This window comes from Symphalangus syndactylus, chromosome 13, assembly GCF_028878055.3.
Source record: "Symphalangus syndactylus isolate Jambi chromosome 13, NHGRI_mSymSyn1-v2.1_pri, whole genome shotgun sequence".
NCBI lineage: Eukaryota > Metazoa > Chordata > Mammalia > Primates > Hylobatidae > Symphalangus > Symphalangus syndactylus.
The window spans coordinates 38,668,738-38,692,704 of NC_072435.2; the positions used below are offsets into that span (position 1 = coordinate 38,668,738).

At 42.4% G+C, this 23,967-nt stretch overlaps 1 protein-coding gene across 3 annotated transcripts; it reads right to left on the reverse strand.

The window, feature by feature from the left end:
* Nucleotides 1-636: 636 nt before the first annotated feature.
* ZNF709 (zinc finger protein 709) lies at nt 637-23,773 on the reverse strand. Of its 3 annotated transcripts, none has more exons than XM_055239374.2 (4): nt 23,041-23,773; nt 6,179-6,305; nt 5,917-5,974; nt 637-5,024 (listed from the first exon to the last, which is right to left on the reverse strand). In XM_055239374.2, exons 1-4 carry the CDS (start codon nt 23,041-23,043, stop codon nt 3,455-3,457), a joined length of 1,758 nt encoding a protein of 585 aa, XP_055095349.1. In that variant the 5' UTR covers nt 23,044-23,773; the 3' UTR covers nt 637-3,454. The 3 variants fall into 3 exon arrangements, with proteins under 3 accessions (XP_055095349.1, XP_055095347.1, XP_063472176.1); XM_055239372.2 differs by having other exon boundaries at nt 637-5,192; XM_063616106.1 differs by lacking the exon at nt 6,179-6,305 and having other exon boundaries at nt 637-5,192.
* Nucleotides 23,774-23,967: the final 194 nt, after the last annotated feature.

Genomic DNA, 23,967 nt, shown 5'->3' on the forward strand with positions numbered 1-23,967 from the left:
TGACTACAGGTGTGATCCTGGTGATCTTTGAAAAAAAGGCACGGAAGCAACCATGATTTAAGTTTGTGGTATTATGAATGCATGAGAAATTTTCTGAGAAAAAATCATAACTATATTAAGAATAAAAAATTAAAAATTCCTAAGGAAAATACTTGATCTTGTATGCACATAATATTGACTCAGAATATATGAGGATTAACTCAATAAATTTAAAAACTTAATCTGAAAATCCCTGGATTAAGAAAATGTGGCACATATACACCATGGAATACTATGCAGCCATAAAAAAGGATGAGTTCATGTCCTTTGTAGGGACGTGGATGAAGCTGGAAACCATCATTCTCAGCAAACTATCACAAGGACAAGAAACCAAACACCACATGTTCTCACTCATAGGTGGGAATTGAACGAGAACACCTGGACACAGGAACAGGAACATCACATACTGAGGCCTGCTGTGGGGTGGGCAGAGCGGGGAGGGATAGCATTAGGAGATATACCTAACGTAAAAGATGAGTTAATGGGTCCAGCACACCAACATGGCACGTGTATACATATGTAACAAACCTGCACATTGTGCACACGTACCCTAGAACTTAAAGTATAATAATAATAATAAAACTTAATCTGAAAATCTATAATTGCAATGGAATATTTTAATATATCCTTGCAGAAAAAGAGACAAGTAATAGCATACAAGTTATTTGAAAAGTTAATGAAATATTTCTAAGAAACATCTACAGAAGCTTTTGTTCAACAAAAACATACACATAGTTTTTAATCACATATAATGAAACAAAATTGAAAATGTACTGAGAGATGACATTCAACTGTAATAGGAAACACCGACAATCTGCTTGATATTAGGAAGGTGCTTATTCTTACACTGTAGGACTGGGTAAGTGCATTCACTGCACAGTGCAGTGGAGGAACAAACACCCATGTAGTTCTTTTTGACTGCATCACTGTAGTTGTCACGGTGGAATCAGAAACACATAGTCACTGGTACTGTTAACAAAACATGGTATTTATTACATAAATAATACCTTCAATAAATTCAACCTAGAGATGAGGTGAGTCAGAATATCAGAGAATATTCCCGACTTTAAGAGTCTAAATATTGCCTGGTGGACACATTAGAGTTTCTAGGAAAATCCAAACTGCAGTGCATCTTTGAGTAGAACTTTTAAAGACAATTTGTGGAAAACTACATCTTTAAAAATATGGCAGCTGGGGCCATGCATAGTGGTTCACGCCTGTAATCTCAGCACTTTGGGAGGCCAAGGTGGGCGGATCATGAGGTCAGCAGTTTGAGATTAGCCTGGCCAACATAATGAAACCCTATCTCTACTAAAAATACAAAAAAAATTAGCTGGGCTTGGTAGCGGGCACCTATAATCCCAGCTACTTGGGAGGCTGGGGCAGGACAATTGCTTGAACCCAGGAGGCAGAGGTTGCAGTGAGCCAAGATCGTACCACTGCACTCCAGCCTGGGTGACAGAGCAAGACTCCGTCTTGGAAAAAGAAAGTAAAGAAAGAAAAGAAAGGGAAAGGGAAAGAAAGAAAGAAGAAAGGAAGGAAGGAAAATATGGCAGCCAAGCAGTTAGTGGTGGTTCTAAGAATACCCTCAATTGGCAAAGCAAAGGATCAGGACAATGTGGTGGAAGCAGGTGTCCCTGAAGCCCCTATGCATCCATCTGTCTCCACATATGGTGGCTATAAAACCTGACTAATGCTTTCTTCACTTCTGCCTTCCATATCTCCTGCAAGTAGGCTATTGGTGAATTATACCATGGAGCCATAAAAGGATAGATTATAGAAAACACAGGTCACAACATAACCCATGTTAACACAATCCAGGATAGCCATTTCCAGCTATAGGTTATATGGTTCTATCTCAGATCTCTCTTATTAATGCAAAGTCTATTATCCAAATCACAGCCAGAAGGAATTACAAATAGCAAACAGAAGATGAAAATAATAATTCCAATGAGAGAGTATACTGTATGATAAACTCTGCAGACTCAAAAATTTATTATGATTATTTTTTAGCATAAAAAATAGAAAAAAGGGTATTCTGTCTTCCTCTGAAAAAGTTTCTTTTGGTCAGAAAGAAAGATGAAATACATATAATGATATCTAGTACCTGCCACATAAGGCCAGTAGGAAATCCTAAAAATTACCAAATTATCATTTTTTGATGGCCCGTTACAGCACAACTAAAGAATATATAAAAATCAAAACTACTAGCTTATTATAAATACACTTCAATTCACTCATGAATCTAACAGACTTCAATATGGAAAGACAAAATTTCAGAAACTGATTTAATGAAAAAATACTATCAATTCAACTTGTGTACAACTGTATAAGAGCTTACAGAATTATCTCATCTCAATGTTCTTTTGTGAAAGTAATAGAAATCCCTAATTCGGAGATCCACTTTAAGAATCAGTAACTGATAGTATGTTTTATAACGTTTCTGTCATGTTGTGAATTTTCTAGAACAATATACATGAATTAACTTGCATCAGGCTTTCCTGTATTATCTACATTTATACAGTACCTCCCTAGTGGGAGTTTCAACATGAGATTGAAGGTTCACACATAAGGGAGTATCACATGAGCATTTGTTAAAATGGAAAACATTGCTATTTCTCACTTTTATAGGATTTCTATCCGGTCTGCATTCTCACATATAAGTATGTGGGCCAACTGAAGGCTTTCTCACAATGTCTATATTCAAGAAGTTGCTTTCCAGTGCGAGTTCGTTCATGGTTTCCAAGTAAACTAAGACAAATAAAGGTTTTTCCACATTTTTTACATTTATAGGGTTTTCCACATTCTTTACATTTTTAAGGTTATAAATTCTTTACATTTATAGGGCATATGAAAATTCTTTACACTTCATATGCCTTCTCATGGTCCTTAAAAGGTCACACGACCATTGAAGGTTTTCCCACACTGCCTACATTCGCAAGGTTTCCTGTCCAGTATGAATGCTTCCTCATATTCACACGTAAATAACTGAAGGTATTCCCATGTCTTATAGTCATAGGGTTTCTCTGAAATATGAATAATTTCATGTCTTCAAAAGGAAATGGGGGCCGGGTGTGGTGGCTCACACCTGTAATCCAACACTTTGGGAGGCCAAGGCAGGTAGATCGTCTGAGGTCAGGAGTTCGAGACCAGCCTGGCCAACATGGCGAAACCCCATCTCTACTAAAAATACAAAAATTAAGTGGGCATGGTGGTTCACACCTGTTGTTCCAGCTTCTCAGGAGGCTGAGGCAGGAGAATCGCTTGAACCCAGGAGACAGAGGTTGCAGTGAGCTGAGATCACACTACTGCACTCCAGGTGGGGCGACAGAGTGAGAATTCAACTCAAAAAAAAAAAAAAAAAAAAGGAACTAGGACAACTGAAAACTTTGCCATATTGCTTATATACATAGGGTTACTCTCCACTATGAACTCTTTCATGTATTCGAAAGGAACGGGAACACTTGAAGGCTTTACCACATTGTTGACATGCATAGGGTTTCTCTCCAGTGTGAGTTCGTTCATGGATTCGAAAGGAACGTGAGCAACTGAAGGCTTTATCACATTGTTTACATTCATAGGGTTTCACTCCAGTGTGAGTCCTTTCATGCATTCGAACAGAACTAGAACAACTGAAGGCCTTACCACATTGTTTACACTCATAAGGTTTCTCTCCAGTGTGAGTCCTTTCATGTATTCGAATGGAACTGGAACAACTAAACGCCTTACCACACTGTTTACATTCATAGGGTTTCTCCCCAGTGTGAGTCCTTTCATGCATTCGAAAGGAACTGGAACAACTGAAGGCTTTACCACATTGTTTACATTCATAGGGTTTCTCTCCAGTGTGAGTCCTTTCATGCATCCGAAAGGAACTAGAAAAACTAAAGGCTTTACCACACTGTTTACATTCATAGGGTTTCTCTCCAGTGTGAATTCTTTCATGCATTCGAAAGGAACTGGAACAACTGAAGGCTTTACCACACTGTTTACATTCATAGGGTTTCTCTCCAGTGTGAGTCCTTTCATGTATTCGAACAGAACTGGAACAACTGAAGGCCTTACCACATTGTTTACATTCATGGGGTTTCTCTCCAGTGTGAGTTCTTTCATGCATTCGAAAGGAACTGGAACAACTGAAGGCTTTACCACACTGCTTACATTCATAGGGTTTCTCTCCAGTGTGAGTTCGTTCATGGATTTGAAAAGAACTAGGACAATCAAAGGCTTTCCCACATTCCTTGCATTTATACGGTCCATTTCCAGTGTGCATTATCATATGTCTTCGATAGCTTGGAAGAGAAATGAATGCTTTCCCACATTCCTTACAATCATAGGGTTTCTCTCCTGTATGAATTCTTTCATGTTTTCTAAAGGAACTAGGAAAACTGAAGGCTTTGCCACATTTTTTACATTTATAGGGTTTTTCTCCAGTGTGAATCCTTTCATGACTTCGAAAGGATGTAGGACAACTAAGAGCTTTACCACATTGCTTACACTGATAGGGTTTTTCCCCAGTGTGAGTCCTTTCATGTATTTGAAAAGTTTGGTAATATCTGAAAGCTTTTCCACATTGTTTACATTCATAGGGTTTCTCTCCAGAGTGAGTTCTTTCATGATTTCGAAAAGAACTGGGATGACTGAACGTTTTCCCGCATTCTTTACATTTATAGGGTTTCTCCCCTGTGTGCATTCTCATGTGTCCTCGAAAGGTTGTGTGATAAATGAAGGCCTTCCCACATTCCTTACATTCATAAGGTTTCTCTCCAGTGTGAGTTCTTTCATGTATTTGAAAGGAACTGGGCCAACTGAAAGCCTTACCACACTGTTTACATTTATAGGGTTTCTCTCCAGTGTGAGTTCTTTCATGTATTCGAAATGAACTTCGAAAGCTGAATCTTTTCCCACATTCCTTACATTCATATGATTTCTCTCCGTATTTGTGATACTCATATGATCTATGTTCAGTATGAGATCTCATGTGCCTATTAAGAGATGAATGACACATATAGTCCTTTCCACACACACTACATTCATATGGCTTTACTCTAGTAAAAGTTTTCTTGTTTGGTTTAGGATTTGGAGTCTGACTGATGGTTTCTCCAAACTGACTACCTTCTTTCCTTTCACAGAGCCTCTCTACCATATGACTTCTGTGAGAAAAAAAAAAAAAAAAAGCACACAATTAGTGGCTTTTTAAAATTAACAATTTTATAATTATTGATTATTTCACAATCATTAGTAGGTAGCAGAATTATACTTTTGCCATTTTCAGGGGAAGTGTATGTCATGAATGCTCAGGAAGAGTACTTGACCAGAGCTATTATCAAAATAAAATTCGTAATATAGAGTTTCTTTCTTTTTTTTTTTTTTTGAGACAGAGTCTTGCTCTGTTGCCCAGGCTGCAGTGCAGTGGCACAATCTTGGCTCACTGCAACCTCCGTCTCCTGGGTTCAAGCAGTTCTCCTGCTTCAGCCTCACGAGTAGCTGGGATTACAGGTACCCACCACCACACCTGGCTAATTTTTGCATTTTTAGTAGAGGCAGGGTTTTGCCATGTTGGCCAGGCTGGCCTCAACCTCCACACCTCAGGTGATCTGCCCACCTCGGCCTCCCAAAGTGCTAGGATTACAGGCGTAAGCCACCATGCCTGGCCAAAATTCATAATATAGACTTTCTTAATATTGTTTCCAGGTGAAATATTTTTCAAATACTGAACATCTGTACCATTTTTAAGAAAACTTTCTTGGCAAAAATTTTCAAAAAATACATAAATATGAAATGGGGCTTATTTGTTTCAATTGCTCATTTTTAAGACTTAATGGCATGCTAAGATTCTCTCATAAGACAGTATTTTCTTTTGTAAGTACAACTCACCTTAGCTTTCTCCCCTGATTTTTGTGATCTTCAATGTTCTTCTCCTCCCAGTTTTCCCCTAAAATGCAGGCCCAGAAAAATCATTAAACCTATTCGAAATTACAGAAAATTTATTAGATTCTAAATCTAGGGTGAGCTGTTATCCTGTCTGATTTATTTACCAAAGTATTCCCTTTCAACATTCTAAACCTTGGAACCTTGTTGATGAGCAAGAAACACTTGTTCTCTAATTGACGAAGTGAGGGAATAATTTCATTCTTACCTATAGAGGCCAAGTTAACAAAGGTTTCTTGCATCACATCTCTGTAGAGTTTCTTCTGAGAGGGACCCAGCAAAGCCCACTCCTCCTGGGTGAAGTTTACAGCCACATCCTCAAAGACCACTGAGTCCTGAAACATCCCACATGTATAGAGGAGGATGGGTGAGAGTGACAGCACTGGGGATATATACTCAGTTCATTAAAAGTTCATATATAATTCCTTTTTCTCCATTTATCCTGTAACTTTGTCATCAGAACTCAAATATTTTTCCACACTTACTTCTTCATAAATTTAACACCACCATGAATACTTGGAAATTATTTCTACATTTTTACTATGATCACTTCAAGTCTTATGCTCTCCAATGACAGGACACACAGCATCTTGGAGAAATGCTATACAAATGAGGCAAATATTTCCAGTTTAAGACCAACAATTCCTTGTAAGAAAAATACTTTTATTATTATTATTATTATTATTATTATACTTTAAGTTTTAGGGTACATGTGCACAATGTGCAGGTTTGTTACATATGAATCCATGTGCCATGTTGGTGTGCTGCACCCATTAACTCGTCATTTAGTATTAGGTATATCTCCTAATGCTATCCCTCCCCCCTCCCCCCACCCCACAACAGTCCCCAGAGTGTGATGTTCCCCTTCCTGTGTCCATGAGTTCTCACTGTTCAATTCCCACCTATGAGTGAGAATATGTGGTGTTTGGTTTTTTGTCCTTGCGATAGTTTACTGAGAATTATGATTTCCAGTTTCATCCATGTCCCTACAAAGGACATGAACTCGTCATTTTTTATGGCTGCATAGTATTCCATGGTGTATATGTGCCACACAGAAAAATACTTTTTATCTCCTGCCTTATTATGTATCACTCAGCATCCCATGAAACACAGGGTCAAATCTGTATGAGATTTTTTTTTTTTTTTTGAGATGGAGTCTTGTTCTGTCTCCCAGGCTAGAGTGCAGTGGCGCGATCTTGGCTCACTGCAAGCTCCACCTCCCGGGTTCATGCCATTCTCCTGCCTCAGCCTCCTGAGTAGCTGGGACTACAGTTGCCCACCACTACGCCCGGCTAATTTTTTGTATATTTAGTAGAGACGGGGTTTCACTGTGTTAGCCAGGATGGTCTCGATCTCCTGACCTCGTGATCCACCCACCTCGGCCTCCCAAAGTGCTTGGGATTACAGGCGTGAGCCACCACGCCCAGCCACGAGATTTTAATAAGTATATACTGAAGAACTGTACATTTTTTCTTGTATTCCCATGATTACACTGAAAAGCCAGAGGGCCTGTGCAACTTGCAACAACATCCTGCTGGCCATGTTATACCGAAGTACTGCAGACCATTAGAATTAGTCAGATCCAACTGGTTGAGTGAAAATATTCTTTTAGTGAAATATTAATTTTAACTTGTTTGTGTAATATTTATCACAGACCCAGTGTTTCTTTTTCCTCCCTGTCCCATTTGATGGAAGCAGGAGGTTACTGGGATGTTAGAGCACAGGCAGGAGGAAGAAGGCATGGCAATTTCGATCATAAAAATTAAATCTTCAGGCCGGGCGCGGTGGCTCACGCCTGTAATCCTAGCACTTTGGGAGGCCGAGGCGGGCAGATCACGAGGTCAGGAGATCGAGACCATCCTGGCTAACACGGTGAAACCCCGTCTCTACTAACAATACAAAAAAAAAAATTAGCCGGGCAAGGTGGCGCGCGCCTATAGTCCCAGCTACTCGGGAGGCTGAGGCAGGAGAATGGCGTGAACCCCGGGGGGCGGAGCCTGCAGTGAGCCGAGATCGCGCCACTGCACTCCAGCCTGGGCGACAGCGAGACTCCGTCTCAAAAAAAAAAAAAAAAAAAAAAAAAAAAAAAAATTAAATCTTCACTAGGCACGGTGGCTCACACCTGTAATCCCAGCACTTTGGGAGGCTGAGGAGGGCAGATCACGAGGTCAGGAGATCAAGACCATCCTGGCTAACACAGTGAAACCCCGTCTCTACTAAAAATACAAAAAATTAGCTGGGTGTGATGTCAGGCACCTGTAGTCCCAGCTACTCAGGAGGCTGAGGCAGGAGAATGGCGTGAACCCGGGAGGCGGAGCTTGCAGTGAGCCGAGATCGCGCCACTGCACTACAGCCTGGGCGACAGAGCGAGACTCCATCTCGGGAAAAAAAAAAAAAAGAGTGGCTTAGCGTGCCTAAATGGTTTACGGAATCAATAGAGTATATATTGAACTCCTTTTTTCCTTCTAAGAGTCTGGACTTTTTCACATGCCAGGCAGAGGATGCCTACTTGATCAGCCCCCACAAAAGCACTGTGAGCACTGGGTCTCTAATGAGCTTCCCTAGCAAACAATATATCATATCACAACTTGTTGCTTGGGGAATTGAGCCCATTCCATGTGATTACATGAGGAAAGAACATTTAAAGGCTTGCTTGCATCTGCTTTCCTCCACACCAACTATGACTAAATAAGGCTAATGAAGGATATTTAATAATCCTAATTTTAAAAATGTCATTGGGTAATGTCAAAGCAGAATTAAATTAAGGTGAAAGTTGGTACATGTTCTTAGAACAAACTCAGTGTCAACAAGATGCCACCGCTCCCAAATGATATCTTTATAAAATTCTACAAATCCCTAAAATAGACTTATTAGGAGTCAAGAAAAACTACTTTTCCAAACCTAAGAGGAACAATAAATGTCAAACAATGGGTAAAGTCTTTTGAAGAGCAACATAAATACTTGCCTACTACGTATCAAGGATTTTCAAGCTATTAACACTCCAAACAGCATTACACACAGAGAGATAAATAGAACAAGGGAGAGGAAAAGTGTCTTCAATGGACTGGCATTTATAAGGAAAATTGATTAATGATAGAGCAAGCACTGTAGGGTAGTGGAAGAGATCACTAACACTTTAGTACATGTAGAAGGGACAAACTGTTATCTAATTGGAAAAAGCATTGCATCAGCTCTTTTCCATAGACAATAATCAATTTAATGTAGATTTAAATGTGAATAATATAATTAAAACTGTTTCAAAAGTAACAGGCAAATTTTTTTAAATGCAAGAGTAGGGAGAATTTTCTCATGTAAGAGTAAGCCATAAAGGATGAGACTGAAAAGTTCAAATATACTAAAATCAAGAAAGTTAAAAGACAAACCACAAAGCAGGAAAAAAATATCTGACATACATGCAATATAAATGAACTAGTGGCCAGGCGCGGTGGCTGACGCTTGTAATCCCAGCACTTTGGGAGGCCGACGCGGGCGGATAATGAGGTCAGGAGATGGAGACCACGGTGAAACCCCGTCTCTACCAAACATACAAAAAATTAGCCAGGCGTGGTGGCGGGTGCCTGTAGTCCCAGCTACTCGGAGAGGCTGAGGCAGGAGAATGGCGTGAACCTGGGAGGCGGAGCTTGCAGTGAGCCGAGATCACGCCACTGCACTCCAGCCTGGGTGACAGAGCAAGACTCCGTTTCATAAAAAAAAAAAAAATAAATAAATAAATAAATAAATGAACTAGTATGCAGAGTAAAAATAAATGAACAGTCAGGCATGATGGCTCACACTTGTAGTCCTAGCTACTCAGGAAGCTGAGGCAAGAGGATCATATGAACCCACGAGTTCGAGGCTGCAGTAAGCTATCACACCAGCCTGGGTAACAGGGCAAGACTCTGTCAATAAATAAGTAATAAAATAGCCAAATAAATAAAAAGTGAACACATGATTTAAAAATGGGAACATAGGCCGGGCACAGTGGCTCACACCTGTAATCCCAACACTCTGGGAGGCCAAGGCGGGTGGATCACCTGAGGTCAGGAGTTCAAGACCAGCCTGGCCAACACAGTGAAACCTCATCTCTACTAAAAATAGAAAAATTAGCCAGGCGTGGTGGTAGGCACCTGTAATCCCAGCTACTTGGGAGGCTGAGGCAGGAGAATTGCTTGAACCCGGGAGGTGGAGGTTGCAGTGAGCCCAGATCGTGCCACTGCACTCCAGCCTCGGCGACAGAGCGAGACTCCATCTCAAAAAAAAAAAAAAAAAGGAAAAATAATGAAAACATGTTTAAGAGAGGATGACACACCATATATGAAAAAAGGTCTGGCTGGGCACAGTGGCTCACGCCTGTAATCCCAGAACTTTGGAAGGTCAAGGTGGGCAGATCACTTGAGGTTAGAAGTTCAAGACCAGCCTGGCCAACATGGCAAAACTCTGTCTCTACAAAAAATACAAAAATTAGCCAGGTGTGGTGGCACGGGCTTGTAATCCTGGCTACTCAGGTGGCCGAGACACAAGAATCACTTGAGCATGGGAGGCGGAGGTTGCAGCGAGCCAAGATCGCGCCACTGCACTCCAGCCTGGGCGATAGAGTGAGACTCTGTCTCAAAAAAAAAAAAAAGGAAAAGGTACATCTCTCTCCTTCCTTGATACAGCCAAATGAAATACCAAATAGATCAAATTTCTTACATATTAGAAGGACAAAAATCAGTCAATTAGATACGCCCAAGTATTGATGACCACTGCCAATAAACAAATAGTTATGCATGAATGGAAGAAAGATCAACTGATACACTCCATTGCTATTTCCTGTAAATTTGAACTTGACCATAATTTATAGCACAGTGATTTTTCTCCAACATCCAGAGAAGTTATCGTGTATTTGTACTTAGACACAGACACCAAAACAATAGGATCAGTATTTTTCACAAGAGCAAAAAATGAACTTGAAAAAGCCCAAACACCACCATCAATGGATTGGATTCCCCCAGCCTGTCACTATCATGTGAAACACAGAGGCAAAACCACTCAAAAACCTTTTCATTGTTAATTCCACTAATACTCATGTATTTAAAGTTCAAATAAGGCTCAACTAAAAGAACATCACATAGTGAAAAAGAATAGAAGATAAAGGTATAAAGAATAATCAAATAATCAAGACTGTGGCCATCTATGAAGCAGGATGGAGATAAGCCAGAGGAGAACATCAAGAGACTAATTAATGACTGACCAAGGCTCACCTATAAATTTATATTTTTAAATCACTTATTGAGGCAATGATTGACATGAAAAAGCTGTACATATTTAATGTATACAACTCAATGAGTTTGGGGATAAGTATACACCTATGAAGCCATCAGTATCATAAGGACATAGACATATTCATCACAAGTTTCTTTCCCCCTTCATTATTATTACTATTTGTGTGTCTCTCTATGTGTTAAGAATACAACATAATATCTATTTTAGAAATTTTAAGACTAGGCACAGTGGCTCACACCTGTAACCCCAGCACTTTGGGAGGCCAAGGTGGGAGGATCACTTGATGCCAGGAATTCATGACCAGCCTAGGCAACATAGTGAGATCACATCTCTAGAAAAAAATGTAAAAATCTTAGCTGGGTGTGGTGGCATTTGCCTGTAGTCTCAGCTACTTAAGAGGCTGGGACAGGAGGGCTGCTTGAGCCCAGGAGTTTGAGGCTGCAGTGAGCCATGATTGTGCCATTGCACTCCAGCCTGGATAATGGGTCACAATCCCATCTTAAAAATGAATACAAATTTTTAAAAAATTTTAAAAGGAATGTTTAACTATAAAATCATTGTGTGGTTAGCTATAGGTACTATGCCATATAGTAGATCTTCAAAGCTCATTTATCTGCATAACTGAAGCTTTGTATTCTTCAGCTTCATCTCCCCATTTCCCCCTTCCCCTGCAAATTACCATTCTACTCTATGCTTCTATGAGTTTGATTATTTTAGAGTACATATATAAGTGAGATCACAAAGAATGTACCTTTCTGTTTGGCTTATTTCACTGAGCATAATGTCCCCTGTGTCCATCCATGGTGTTGTCAATGGCAGGATTTCCTTTTTTTAAAGGCTAAATCATATTTTATTTTATGTATACATCACACATTCATCTGTTGACACACATTTAGGTTGTTTACATATCTTGGCTGTTGTGAACAATGATGCAATGAACATGGGAGTGCACATATCTCTTCAAGATGTTGATTTCAATTCCTTTAGATAAATATGGAGAAGCAGAGTGCTGGATCATATGGCAATTCCTTTTCTAATTTTCTGATAAACCTCCATGCTATTGTCCATAATGGCTGTATCAATTTAAATTTAAACTTCTACCAACAGTATACCAAGGTTCCCTTTTCTCTAAATCCTCACCAACACCTGTAAGACTATAAATATATGTCTTAGCAGAAAGCTTGGATGTCAAGAGAGTGGGACAATACATTCAAAGTGTTAAGCTAATTAGCAACACAAAAACATATGAAAGTATAAAACTCATGGGTAAAGACAAAAGTATAGTCAAATCCAGAATATTCTAATATATAATGGTGGTACAAACATCACTTTCAACTCTAGTATAAAAGCTAAAATATGAAAGTATTTAAAGTGACTATAGCTACCATAACTTGTAAAATGGACACTGAATATTAAAAAGATGTAAATCCTGGCCAGGCACAGTGGCTCACACCTGTAATCCCAGCACTTTGGGCGGCTGAGGCAGGCAGATCACCTGAGGTCAGGAGTTCGACACCAGCCTGGCCAAAGTGACAAAACCCTGTCTCTACTAACAATACAAAAATTAGCCAGGCATGGTGGTGGGCACCTGTAGTCCCAGCTACTCGGGAGGCTGAGGCAGAAGAATCGCTTGAACCCAGGATGCGGAGGCTGCAGTGAGCCAAGATCGCACCACTGTACTCCAGCCTGGGCAATAGAGTGAGATTCTGTCTGAAAAAAAAAAAAAAATCTAGGCATCTACATTAAGAAAGCAAGAAAATATGAGCAAATTAAACCCAAAGTAAGCACACAACAGAAGAAATAGTAAAAAGAGAAATTAAACAAAACCAAAGGTGTTTCTTTGAAAAGATCAATATATTTGATAAATGTATGATTAAGCTTACCGAAAAACAGACAGAGAACAGAAATTACTAATATCACAAATGTAAGTGGGAAAAATAAAAATGAAAAAGCTATGGGCAAAATCCAACATGCATTTATGATAAGAAACTGGAGATAGAGAGACTTTCCTCTTTTTGAGAAGCAGTATTTATAGGAAACCTGCAGCTAATATCATATTTAATAGTGAGAAACTAGATGCTTTCCTGGTAAGATGAGGAAATGGGCAAAGACGTCCCCTCTTACCACTCCTACTCAACAGATTATACTCAAAATATAACTAATGAGATGAGAGGGGAGGGGAGGGGAGAAGAGATACAGATTGGGAAGGAAGAATATATCACGGTCTTTGTCACATGTGACATGATTGTCTAAGTAGAAAATCTCAAAGAATCCACAACAAACTCCTCAAACTAGGGGGAAAGGAAGCATAGCAAGGTTGAAGGATATAATCTTTTTTTTTTTTTTTTTTTTTTTTTTTTTGAGACGGAGTCTCGCTCTGTCGCCCAGGCTGGAGTGCAGTGGCGCAATCTCGGCTCACTGCAAGCTCCGCCTCCCGGGGTCACGCCATGCTCCTGCCTCAACCTCCTGAGTAGCTGGGACTACAGGCGCCCGCCACGACGCCCGGCTAATTTTTTTTTGTATTTTTAGTAGAGACGGGGTTTCACCGTGGTCTCGATCTCCTGACCTCGTGATCCGCCCGCCTCGGCCTCCCAAAGTGCTGGGATTACAAGCGTGAGCCACCGCGCCCGGCCATAATCTTAATATACAAAAGTCAATTGCTTTCTTACAGACTCACATTAGTATAGTATAGACTCACTGAGTCATCTGATTTTCAACAAATGACCAACGGCAATTCAATGAAAAAAGATAGCCTTTTTCAACAAACAGTGTTGGAAAAACTGAACATCCACATGCAAAACACAATGAAAAAAAAACACGAATCTAGAAACAGACATTACACCTTAAACAAAAACTGGCTCAAAATGGATCATAGATCTAAATGTAAAATCTAGGCCAGGAGCAGTGGCTCATGCCTGTAATCCCAGCACTCTGGGAGGCCATGGCAGGAGGGTAGCTTGAAGTCAGGAGTTTGAGACCAGCCTGGGCAACTAAGTGGGACCCCATCTCTACAAAAAATACAAAAATTAGCCAGGTGTGGTGGTGCACGCTTGCAGTCCCACCTACTCAGGAGGCTGAAGTGGGAGGAGTGCTTGAGCCCAGGAGGTTGAGGCTGCAGTGAGCCAAGACTGCACTACTGCACTCCGGCCTGGGCAAGAGGGAGAACTTGTCTCAAAAAAAAAAAAAAGTGAAGTTATAGGATACCTAAAAGTTAACGAAGAAGAAAATCTAGGTGACCCTGGGTTTGGTGATAAATTTTTAGATATAAGCAAAATCCATACAAAATAAATCAGTAAGTTTGACTTCATTAAAATGAAAAGGCTCCTTCTCTATGAAAGCTCTGTGTTAAGAGAATGAAAAAGACTCTAGAGCCTTTTGTGGTAGGGGTACCCATTTAAGGTGGACCAATTTGCAATTAACAGCATAAAATGGTCTTAAGTAAAATTTATAAACAAGGAATATGTTGCCTCCAGAACATCAAAAGAACCTAGAAGATGCTGTGGGTAGTCAGAGAGACAATAGCTATTTCATAGTAGTGTCAGGGATGGAGCTGCTCTCCTTTTACCAAATGGTTTTTAGGAACTTAACCAAAACAAAGGTCTCTTATTTTATATATGGGGCAATGGACTTTTTGTAAGCTCTATTTTTTTTTTCAGTATTTATGTGTCCTGAATGAATGTCAAAACAATGTCCTCAGACAAGGCTGTCATTAATGTAGTGTCATACCTGTGCTCCTAGAGAAAGGTGGATGCAGTTCAGATTTTGCCTGCAAAGACTGTGCGATGGCAAGGCTGTTGAGGTTCCCTTGGGAAACCAGGTAAAGGTGTATAATCAGCCTGTGGGATGGTGAAATCTGTGAGATCAGCTGGATGGTATCAGTAATTTCCATGTTGGGTATTGGTATAGGGGCTTAATGGGTGGGACCACAGCATTAAGGTTGTGGTAATCCATTGTGGGTTCCCATTCATTCTCTCCAAGTTTAAGAAAGGCCAAACTGTATTTTTAAAATGAGAAGCACAGGGAATAATCACTTCCTCACTAAATAGGTTTTATATAATAGTTTTCAATCCTTCAAGGCCATGTTCAATTTATATTGAGCCATCATAACTAATTTAACTGGGGACTAAGTTCCATAGGGTGTCATTCTGTCAAGCCAGTTTGTAAATGCCAAAGATTTAATTTAAATTTCACTTATGACTCACTGGTTTAGAGTTTACCTGTTCATTCTGGGGTATTTTAGGACACTGGGTACCATGAACATGGGGAATTTAGGCACAGTTATGATAGCTAAGATGAGACATTCTTATTTGTCTTCTATTTTATATTCAGTAACTCCCTTAAGATTATCAGCGGGATACTTTGCTTAAATTTTAGTGGGTCTCCCAGGTATAACCATAATTTGAGCCCTCGTATTGGCTAATCCTATAGTGTGTCAATTAATACATTACATAAGATGTTAAAATTAATACAGAGCCTATGATATAGAGGCTCTTTTATCTTTTTTGTTGTCTAAATTCCTTTAGTCTATTTCGAATTTCCAATTGGGTCAAATTGTGGACCTCTTTTTCAGCATTTTTTTCTTTTGTTCCTTTCCTTCCTAACATGTTTGTTTTGTTTTTGTTTTTGTCCCTGAATATATTTTGACAGCAAAATCCTCTCTACAGGGGAGGGGTGTTCTTTTCCCCGCCGAGAGCCACAAATCACTATTATAAGGCTTAGGGACCTGTCCCTCATGGTTGCTTTATAGAGTTTAAGGACCTGGGCCTTAAGCTGGCTTTGAATGAACCTTTTGCAATGCTGAAGAGGAGCCATGAGTATGCCCTATAATCCTGAGGGTCAGCATCCTTGCTGCAGTAGAGCAACAGCAGCAGCACTTAAGGGTCCTTGTGAGCCCTGTGCTATTAGGAGTGTGGACTCGGCCCACCATCTAACAGCTGCCTTTCCCCCTCTCTTTTGTCTCGCTTTCAAAAATGACTGCTCTGGCAGGTAGTCTTCCCCATGAGCACCTTGTATGTCAGGTCAGCAGCAGTCACAGCTTCACTCTAAAACACATAGGTAAGTCCAGGCCAAGAAACACTACCCAGAACCACTTTAAGGAGTATCCAATCTCATATTCCTCTTCCTAAAAGCCAAGGAATTATCAAAACTGCCAACTCCAGTTGGCTAAACATAGAACCCAGACTTGGCAGGGCTCAACATGCAACGCAGAGTAGCACAACTCGAAATAGTAGCTTCCCAGAAAGCAGCAGCTGAAAGTGCATGCTGGCCATCAGGCAACAGAGCAGGTAGCAATTCAGTGCAAGAGAAGACAGACCCATGGAGTGATGGTCAATGTCTGAACACCATGCTCATGGTAACAATTCCTATGTCGTTCCAATGTTGACACTAATAACAGCATGGAGAACAGACACCAAAGGGTATGAAAAGACTCACTACTGTGATCATTGAGGTCTTGGGGAAAGCAGGGCAGGCTGCTCAAGCAGGTAAGACATAGCTTCAGAGAGCAAAGAAAGCCTCCTGGCCCGGGTTTTTATTGTAGTTTGGGGGTGGGGCTACAAGAGAGTTCCTGCTCAAGAGCAGGAGCTTCTGTGGTTTGAATATCCTGCTCCCAGACTTTTTCAGCTTGCCCAGGTGTGCAGCACAAGGAGAAGAGAGAACAGTGACGCTTATGATGTCCACAGCCAAAATCAAAACATTACAGAACCAACATGAGTATGAAAAACATGCATTTGCAATTGCTTATTTTTATAAAAAGAAACACTGACAGTATGCTTAAGAAATTATTAAAAGGCCAGGCACGGTGGTTTATGCCTATAACACCAGTGCTTTGACAGCCTGAGGCAGGAGGATTGCCTGAGCCCAGGAGTTCAAGACTAGCCTGGGCAACATAGTAAGACTCCATCAATATAAAAAAATTTAAAAATTAGCTAGGAGTGGCAGCACACACCTGTAGTCCCAGCTACTGAAGAGGATGAGGTGGGAAGATCACTTGAGCCCAGGAGGTTGAGGCTGCAATGAGCTATCATCATGTCATTGTACTCCAGCCTGGGCAACAGAACAAGACCCCATCTCAAAAAAAATAAAAAATTATCAAAAGTGGGTATTTGGGGGGTGGCTAGAGCAAGTGCCCTGGCTGGAGTGGACCACGATATGCTGGCAGTGAGTCTTTTCAAGTTAGACTCAACTATTGTGGATTTTTTTCTAACTTCCACATGCATGATTTCTTTAAAATAAACAGCTAAATTTAAATAAGCCATATTTTACTACTTAATAATCTTCATTTTTAATCAACTTACTTTTGCTTTTTAAATTTTGATTTAAAATTTTCTACGTATGAAACAATTCTAAGACTTAATCCAGGCCGGGCGCGATGGCTCACGCCTGTAATCCTAGCACTTTGGGAGGCCAAGGCAGGTGGATTGCAAGATCAGGAAATCGAGACCATCCTGGCCAACATGGTGAAACCTCGTCTCTACTAAAATACAAAAAAATTAGCCGGGCGTGGTGGTGCACGCCTGTAGTCCCAGCTACTCGGGAGGCTGAAGCAGGGGAATTGCTTGAACCTGGGAGTAGGAGATTGCAGTGAACTGAGATCGCGCCACTGCACCCCAGCCTGGTGACAGAGTGAGACTCCGTCTCAAAAAAAAAAAAAAAAAAAAAAAGAAGACTGAATCCAGCTGGGCGTGGTGGCTCATATTAGGGAATTTTGGGAAGCCAAGTTGAGAGGATTGCTTGAAGCCAGGAGTTCAAGAACAATCTGGTCAAGAGAGTGAGACCCTGTCTCTACAAAAAAGAATATATATATATACACACACACACACATATATATATATATATAAAATTAGCTGGGCATGGTGGCTCATGTCTGTAATTCTAGTTACTTGGGAGGCAGAGGTGAAAGGAGTTCAGGGCTGTAGTGAGTTATGATTGTGCCACTGTACTCTAACTAGGACAACAGAGTGAGACCCTGTCTTAAAAAAAAAAAAAAAACTTAATAAACACTGACAATTATAAAAGTGAAAAATTTTCAAATCTCTTTCTAACTATAATGACAAGGTGCATTATTACGTGTCCTACCAGCTCACACTGGGAGGTGTTATTGGGAAGGAGTAGCATATTATAATGCATTAGCGTTTTATCTCAAGTATGTTAGGATTTTCAAATATATATATAAGCTTTGAATAGTTATTCTACCAAATAAAGAAGTTCAGGCCGGGTGCAGTGGCTCACGCCTGTAATCTCAGCACTTTAGGAGGCCGAGGCGGGTGGATCATGAGGTCAGGAGATCAAGACCATCCTGGCTAACACGGTGAATCCCCATCTCTACTAAAAATACAAAAAATTAGCCAGGCGTGGTGGCAAGCGCCTGTAGTCCCAGCTACTGGGGAGGCTGAGGCAGGAGAATGGTGTGAACCCGGGAGGCAGAGCTTGCAGTGAGCCGAGATTGCACCACTGCACTCCAGCCTGGGCGACAGAGCGAGACTCCGTCTCAAAAAAAAAAAGAAAGTTCAATTGCGTTTTCCTTTTAGTTCAAGTGGAAATTCATTTGCAATAGGAATCATACGGACTTTGAGGTTTTTTTGGTTTTGTTTGTTTTTTGAAACAGGGTTTTAATCTGTCGCCCAGGCTGAATGAAGCACACTGACTCAATTTTGGCTCACTGCCACCTCTGCCTCCCAGGCTCAAGGGATCCTCCCATCTCAGCCTCCTGAGTAGCTGGGACTACACCCAGCTAAAATTACCACACCTGGCTAATTTTTTTGTTTGTTTGTTTGTTTGTAGAGACAGGGTTTCGCCATGTTGCCCATGCTGGTCTCAAACTCCTGGGCTCAAGCAATCCACCTGCCTCAGCCTCCCAAAGTGCTGGGATTACAGGCATGAGTCACGATGCCTGTCCTCTTTTAAATTTCAAAGTACTCTATGACATGCACATACAAAAACCGATCTAAAAATGAAAAATGTACCTGAGAATGTAAATACATCCATCTCTTATCTTAAGGTTCTCTTGCCTAAAAGAAGAATATTTGCCAAACAAATATTCTGTTTGGTTCCAGAGTTTTCTTTCTTTTTTTTTTGTTTTGAGATGGAGTCTTGCTCTGTTGCCCAGGCTGGAGTGCAGTGCACAATCTCCGTTCACTGCAACCTCCCCCCTAACCCGGGGTTCAAGCGATTCTCCTGCCTCAGCCTCCCGAGTAGCTGGGATTACAGGCACCCACAAAAAATTACATGTCTGGTTAATTTTTATATTTTTAGTAGAGACAGGGTTCCACCAAGTTGAACAGGCTGGTCTCCAACTTCTGACCTCAAGTGATCCCTCTGCCTCGGCCTCCCAAAGCACTGAAATTACAGGCGTGAGCCACCATACCCAGCCTGGTTTCAGAATTTTCTTGCCTTAGTTGCATCATACCTTTCAACCAACTTACATTTTCAAACCCAAGAAACAAAATTTAACACACTCACATATGGAATAACATTAAAAAGTGTTAACAGAAACTAGAATTCAGCTGCTGTAATAGTCAGCAAATAAAGGAATCCAAAGGAAAAAAAAAACACCAGCCTGGACACAGTGAGGATCTACAAAGAATTTACAAATTAGCCAGGTGTGACAGTGCACACCTGTAGTCCTAGGTACTTGGGAAGCTGAGGTGGGAGGATCATTTGAGCCAAGAAAGGTGTTCAAGAAAGAAGGGAAGGAAGAAGGAAGGGAAGAAGGGAAGGGGAGGACAGGACCGGACAGGACAGGACAGGACAGGACAGGACAGGACAGGAAGGAAAGGAAAGGAAAGGAAAGCCATACCTGTAATCCCAGCACTTTGAGAGGCCAAGGTGGAGGACTGAGGCCAGCAGTTTGAGACCAGCCTGGCCAACAAAGTGAGAACCCATCTCTAAAATACACACACACACACACACACTCCCTCTCCCTCTCTCTCTCCCTCTCTCTGTCTCTCTCTCAAGTCAGCTCAGACTAGCAGCCTGCTTCCCCACAATTTAGAAGGAAAACCCACACTCAGAAAGCTAAACACACACAAGCTTGGGGCCCACATTCTTGCTGTTGGGCAACAACTCTTAGAGTGAGACAGTCCCTGGTGACAGAGGGCAGGGACACCTGAGGAGCCAAAGGAATGAACTCTGCGAGCTCCACATATTCCCTCACCCCTGGTGACAGGGAAATCGCCCCTTCAATTGTCATGAGGAAACTCTCAACTGGACTGAGATTAAGGTTCTGACCCAAATGAACTCCCCAGTTCATTCATCCTGTGTCCAAATGAACTCCCCAGTTCATTCATCCTGCATCCAAATGAACTCCCCAATTCATTCATCCTGTGTCCAAATGAACTCCCCAATTCGTTCATCCTGTGTCCAAATGAACTCCCCAATGCATTCATCCTGTGTCCAGAAGACAGATCTCCTGGCCTTTACAGACTTTCTCACTATAGAAAAATTACACTGAGTACACCTACACAACAGATGCAAAACTCAAACCTAATGTCTAAAAATAGGCCCAAGGAAACCACAATTATGCCCTCAGGAAGGGCATCACTGGATTCAGACAATACCCCAACGTGCATTCAGATCCCCAGCTTTCCAGTGCTCAGCAGCTTCTCTCAGTACAAAGGGCTCCTTCCACAGTAGGTATGAGCAGGTAGGATACCTGCAGGGGAGGCTCCCTAGGAAGAAACAACTGGGCCTTCGATTACATCCCTTGGCAGACCCAAGGGTTGGCCTCAGAGCTTGGAGTCACTGACCTGAGTCCTCTTTGCTCTCCAGTCAAGTGACCTGGACCACTACTGATATTTACATGAGACAAACCCAGTGTTTGAAGAAATCAAAGGGGAGGCTGAGGCAGGTGGATGACTTGAGCCCAGAATGGAATTCCATTTGAAATCACCCAAAAGGAAAGAACAGACCTGAGGAACTTGCTACACATTCTCAGAAGAAAAAAAGAGAAACAAAAATTTTTAATAAATGCAATATCATACTGGGATATTTCATTATTATTATTTTCTGTTTTTGAGACAAGGTATGAGACCTTGCTCAGCCTGGAGTGCAGTGGCATGATCAAGGCTCAAGGCAGCCTCAACCTCCCGGGCTCAAGCAATCCTCCCGCCTCAGCCTCCCAAGTAGCTGGGACTACAAGTGCAGGCCATTACACCCAGCTATTTTTTTTTTTATTTCTAGTAGAGACAAGGTCTCTCTATGTCACCTAGGCTGGTCTTGAACTCCTGAGCTCAAGCGATCCTCGTGACTCAGCCTCCCAAAGTGCCGAGATTACAGGCGTGAGCCACCGCTCCTAGCTTGATATTTTATTTTATTTTTATTTATTTTTTTTTTTTTTTGAGACGGAGTCTCACTCTGTCACCCAGGCTGGAGTGCAGTGGCGCGATCTCGGCTCACTGCAAGCTCCGCCTCCCGGGTTCACGCCATTCTCCTGCCTCAGCCTCTCCGAGTAGCTGGGACTACAGGCGCCCGCCACCACGCCCGGCTAATTTTTTGTATTTTTAGTAGAGACGGGGTTTCACCGTGGTCTCGATATCCTGACCTCGTGATCCGCCCGCCTCAGCCTCCCAAAGTGCTGGGATTACAAGCGTGAGCCACCGCGCCCGGCTATTTTATTATTTTCTGAAACTCATCTCTTTGTTGCCTCTTTGGAAATATTTTACATCCACTCTAAAGGTTTATTTTATTTTATTTTATTCATTTTTTTGAGACACAGTCTCACTCCGTCGCCCAGGCTGTAGTGCAGTGGTGCAATTTCATCTCAACTGCAACCTCTGCCTCCCGGGTTCAAGTGAGTCTCCTGCCTCAGCCCCCTGAGTAGCCGGGATTACAGACGTGCACCACCACGCCCGGCTAATTTTTTATATTTTTAGTAGAGACGGGGTTTCGCCATGTTGGCTAGGCTGTAGGTCTCCTAATTACGTATATTTTACAATTTTTGAGAATCAATTAAGTGAGTAAATCTTTTCAAGGTGATAAGCCCAGGGAGGGGAAGTGCTGCGCTGGAAAGGACAGATCTCCCAGGAAAGTTTCCAAAAAGGAGACTCAACCCAAAGGAGTTCCCATAGGATGTCAGGTCCCAGGAGAGATACTGGCAAGAGAGGCATAAGCATTTTACACGAGGTAGCGTCAAGTCCTTCTCCTCTGTTTTCCTCTCATGTAAATACCCAAAAGCATACGTTAAATCTTTTAAAAAGAACCATCAATTCCTCCGTACAAAAAGGATAATTAAAATACTGCGTCTGGTTGATATAACGACGTTGTGAACTGGAGAGAAGACACTGGCATTTGAAAGGGATCCAGAAATTTAGGGATTTAATCCCTGCTCTGGGAAGAGCCAGGCTGGAGGACAGGGTCGTGGGTTTGAGATCTGGCTTCCCATACACTTGGAAACCTTGAGAAACGAGTCCTCCCTTGGGAAGAAAAGAGGGACTGAGGACCTCATACAACACTGCTCCTCCCACGCATGAACCCCACGCCCGAGACGGGAGTCTCACCATGACCCTCCCGTGCCCCCGCACAATCTGGGGAGACGCGAGGCTGCAGGCTCTGAGCTGCCCAGAGAGGGCTCCGGGACTGGGGCCGCAGTCGCCGCGCAGGGACTGGACAAGACGCCTGGGGTCCCGGCTGCCGGCCCAGCCCCATTCTGCGGCCAGAGAGACCGAGGGCCAAGCTGCGCCAGGAGGACTCGGGTCCACAGACCCGGGAGACAACGGCGGAGAGGCCTGGGTCCCACCACAGCCAGATCCAGCCGGTTCCAACCCGCCCCTCTCCCCCATCTCAAGTCCCCCAGCCCCGCACACTCACCATTTCCCAGACTCTGGGATGTCCTGGTGTCCTGTCTACCTCTCCCGCGGCCAGCACAGGTCCTACCTCCACCTGAGGCCCTTCTGGGGTGAGGAGACCCCAAAGCGGAGCGCAGCGGCTGGTAGCGACGCCCTCGCCGTTTGCGCAGCGTCCCCTCCGCCCGCCTTCCCGGCGGCGCCCCTGATTGGACGTTGCGCTCTTGGACCCGCCTTCGTTGCCTGAGTGACAGCTAGTAGGGAAGTCGCGTCTCTAAGCAACCTGCATTCATCCGGGGTCAGGACTCTGTTCCCCTGCCACGGATATTTGCATCTAAGCAGAATTTGTTAACGTACCCGGGGTCGGGCACTGGTGTCTTCCTGCAGCTCCTTCTGAGCGCGGAGACACAAGCGTGCACAGCGCAGGAAATTCCAGGCTCAGTTTCCAGATAAAGGCTCTTTGTCCACAGCGAAAAAGGGCGCCCGGGCCATGCCAGACTGGAACGGGAGGGTCAGATGCTCCCAGACTTAGCATAAGGCTGCGAGGCCATTCATGGATTTTTGACTCTTGTTTACAAATACAAACACTTAGAGTGACAGAGTGACCTCATCATACCTAACAAAGAGTGACTACGTTTTAATCTTTGACAACTGACAGGGTTCAGGCCGTCACCCATCCCTTCCCTCCCCCAACACTTTGCTCTAGTGGGAAGTTTGGACCCCACAGCCCTAGTCTGAGAGAAGGAGTTCCTTTTTTTTTTTTTTTTTGGTAGAGATGGCGGTGGTGGGGTGGTCTCACTATGTTGCACAGGCTAGTCTCGAACTCCTGGGCTCAGGTGATCCTCCTTGGCTTCCCAAAGTGTTGGGATTACAGGCATGAACCACTGTGCCCAGTGAGGAATTCTTTTCAGTTCAACCCAAAGCCATGAGATGTGTTCAATAAAACTGAACA

What these genes read in the sequence shown, in the direction of transcription:
- ZNF709 (XM_055239372.2), bottom strand. An exon ending in TGTTAACTTGGCCTCTATAG is followed by an intron (nt 5,975 to 6,178) that starts GTAAGAATGAAA and finishes CCTGCATTTTAG; the next exon opens with GGGAAAACTGGGAGGAGAAG. An exon ending in AATCAGGGGAGAAAGCTAAG is followed by an intron (nt 5,193 to 5,916) that starts GTGAGTTGTACT and finishes TTTTTCTCACAG; the next exon opens with AAGTCATATGGTAGAGAGGC.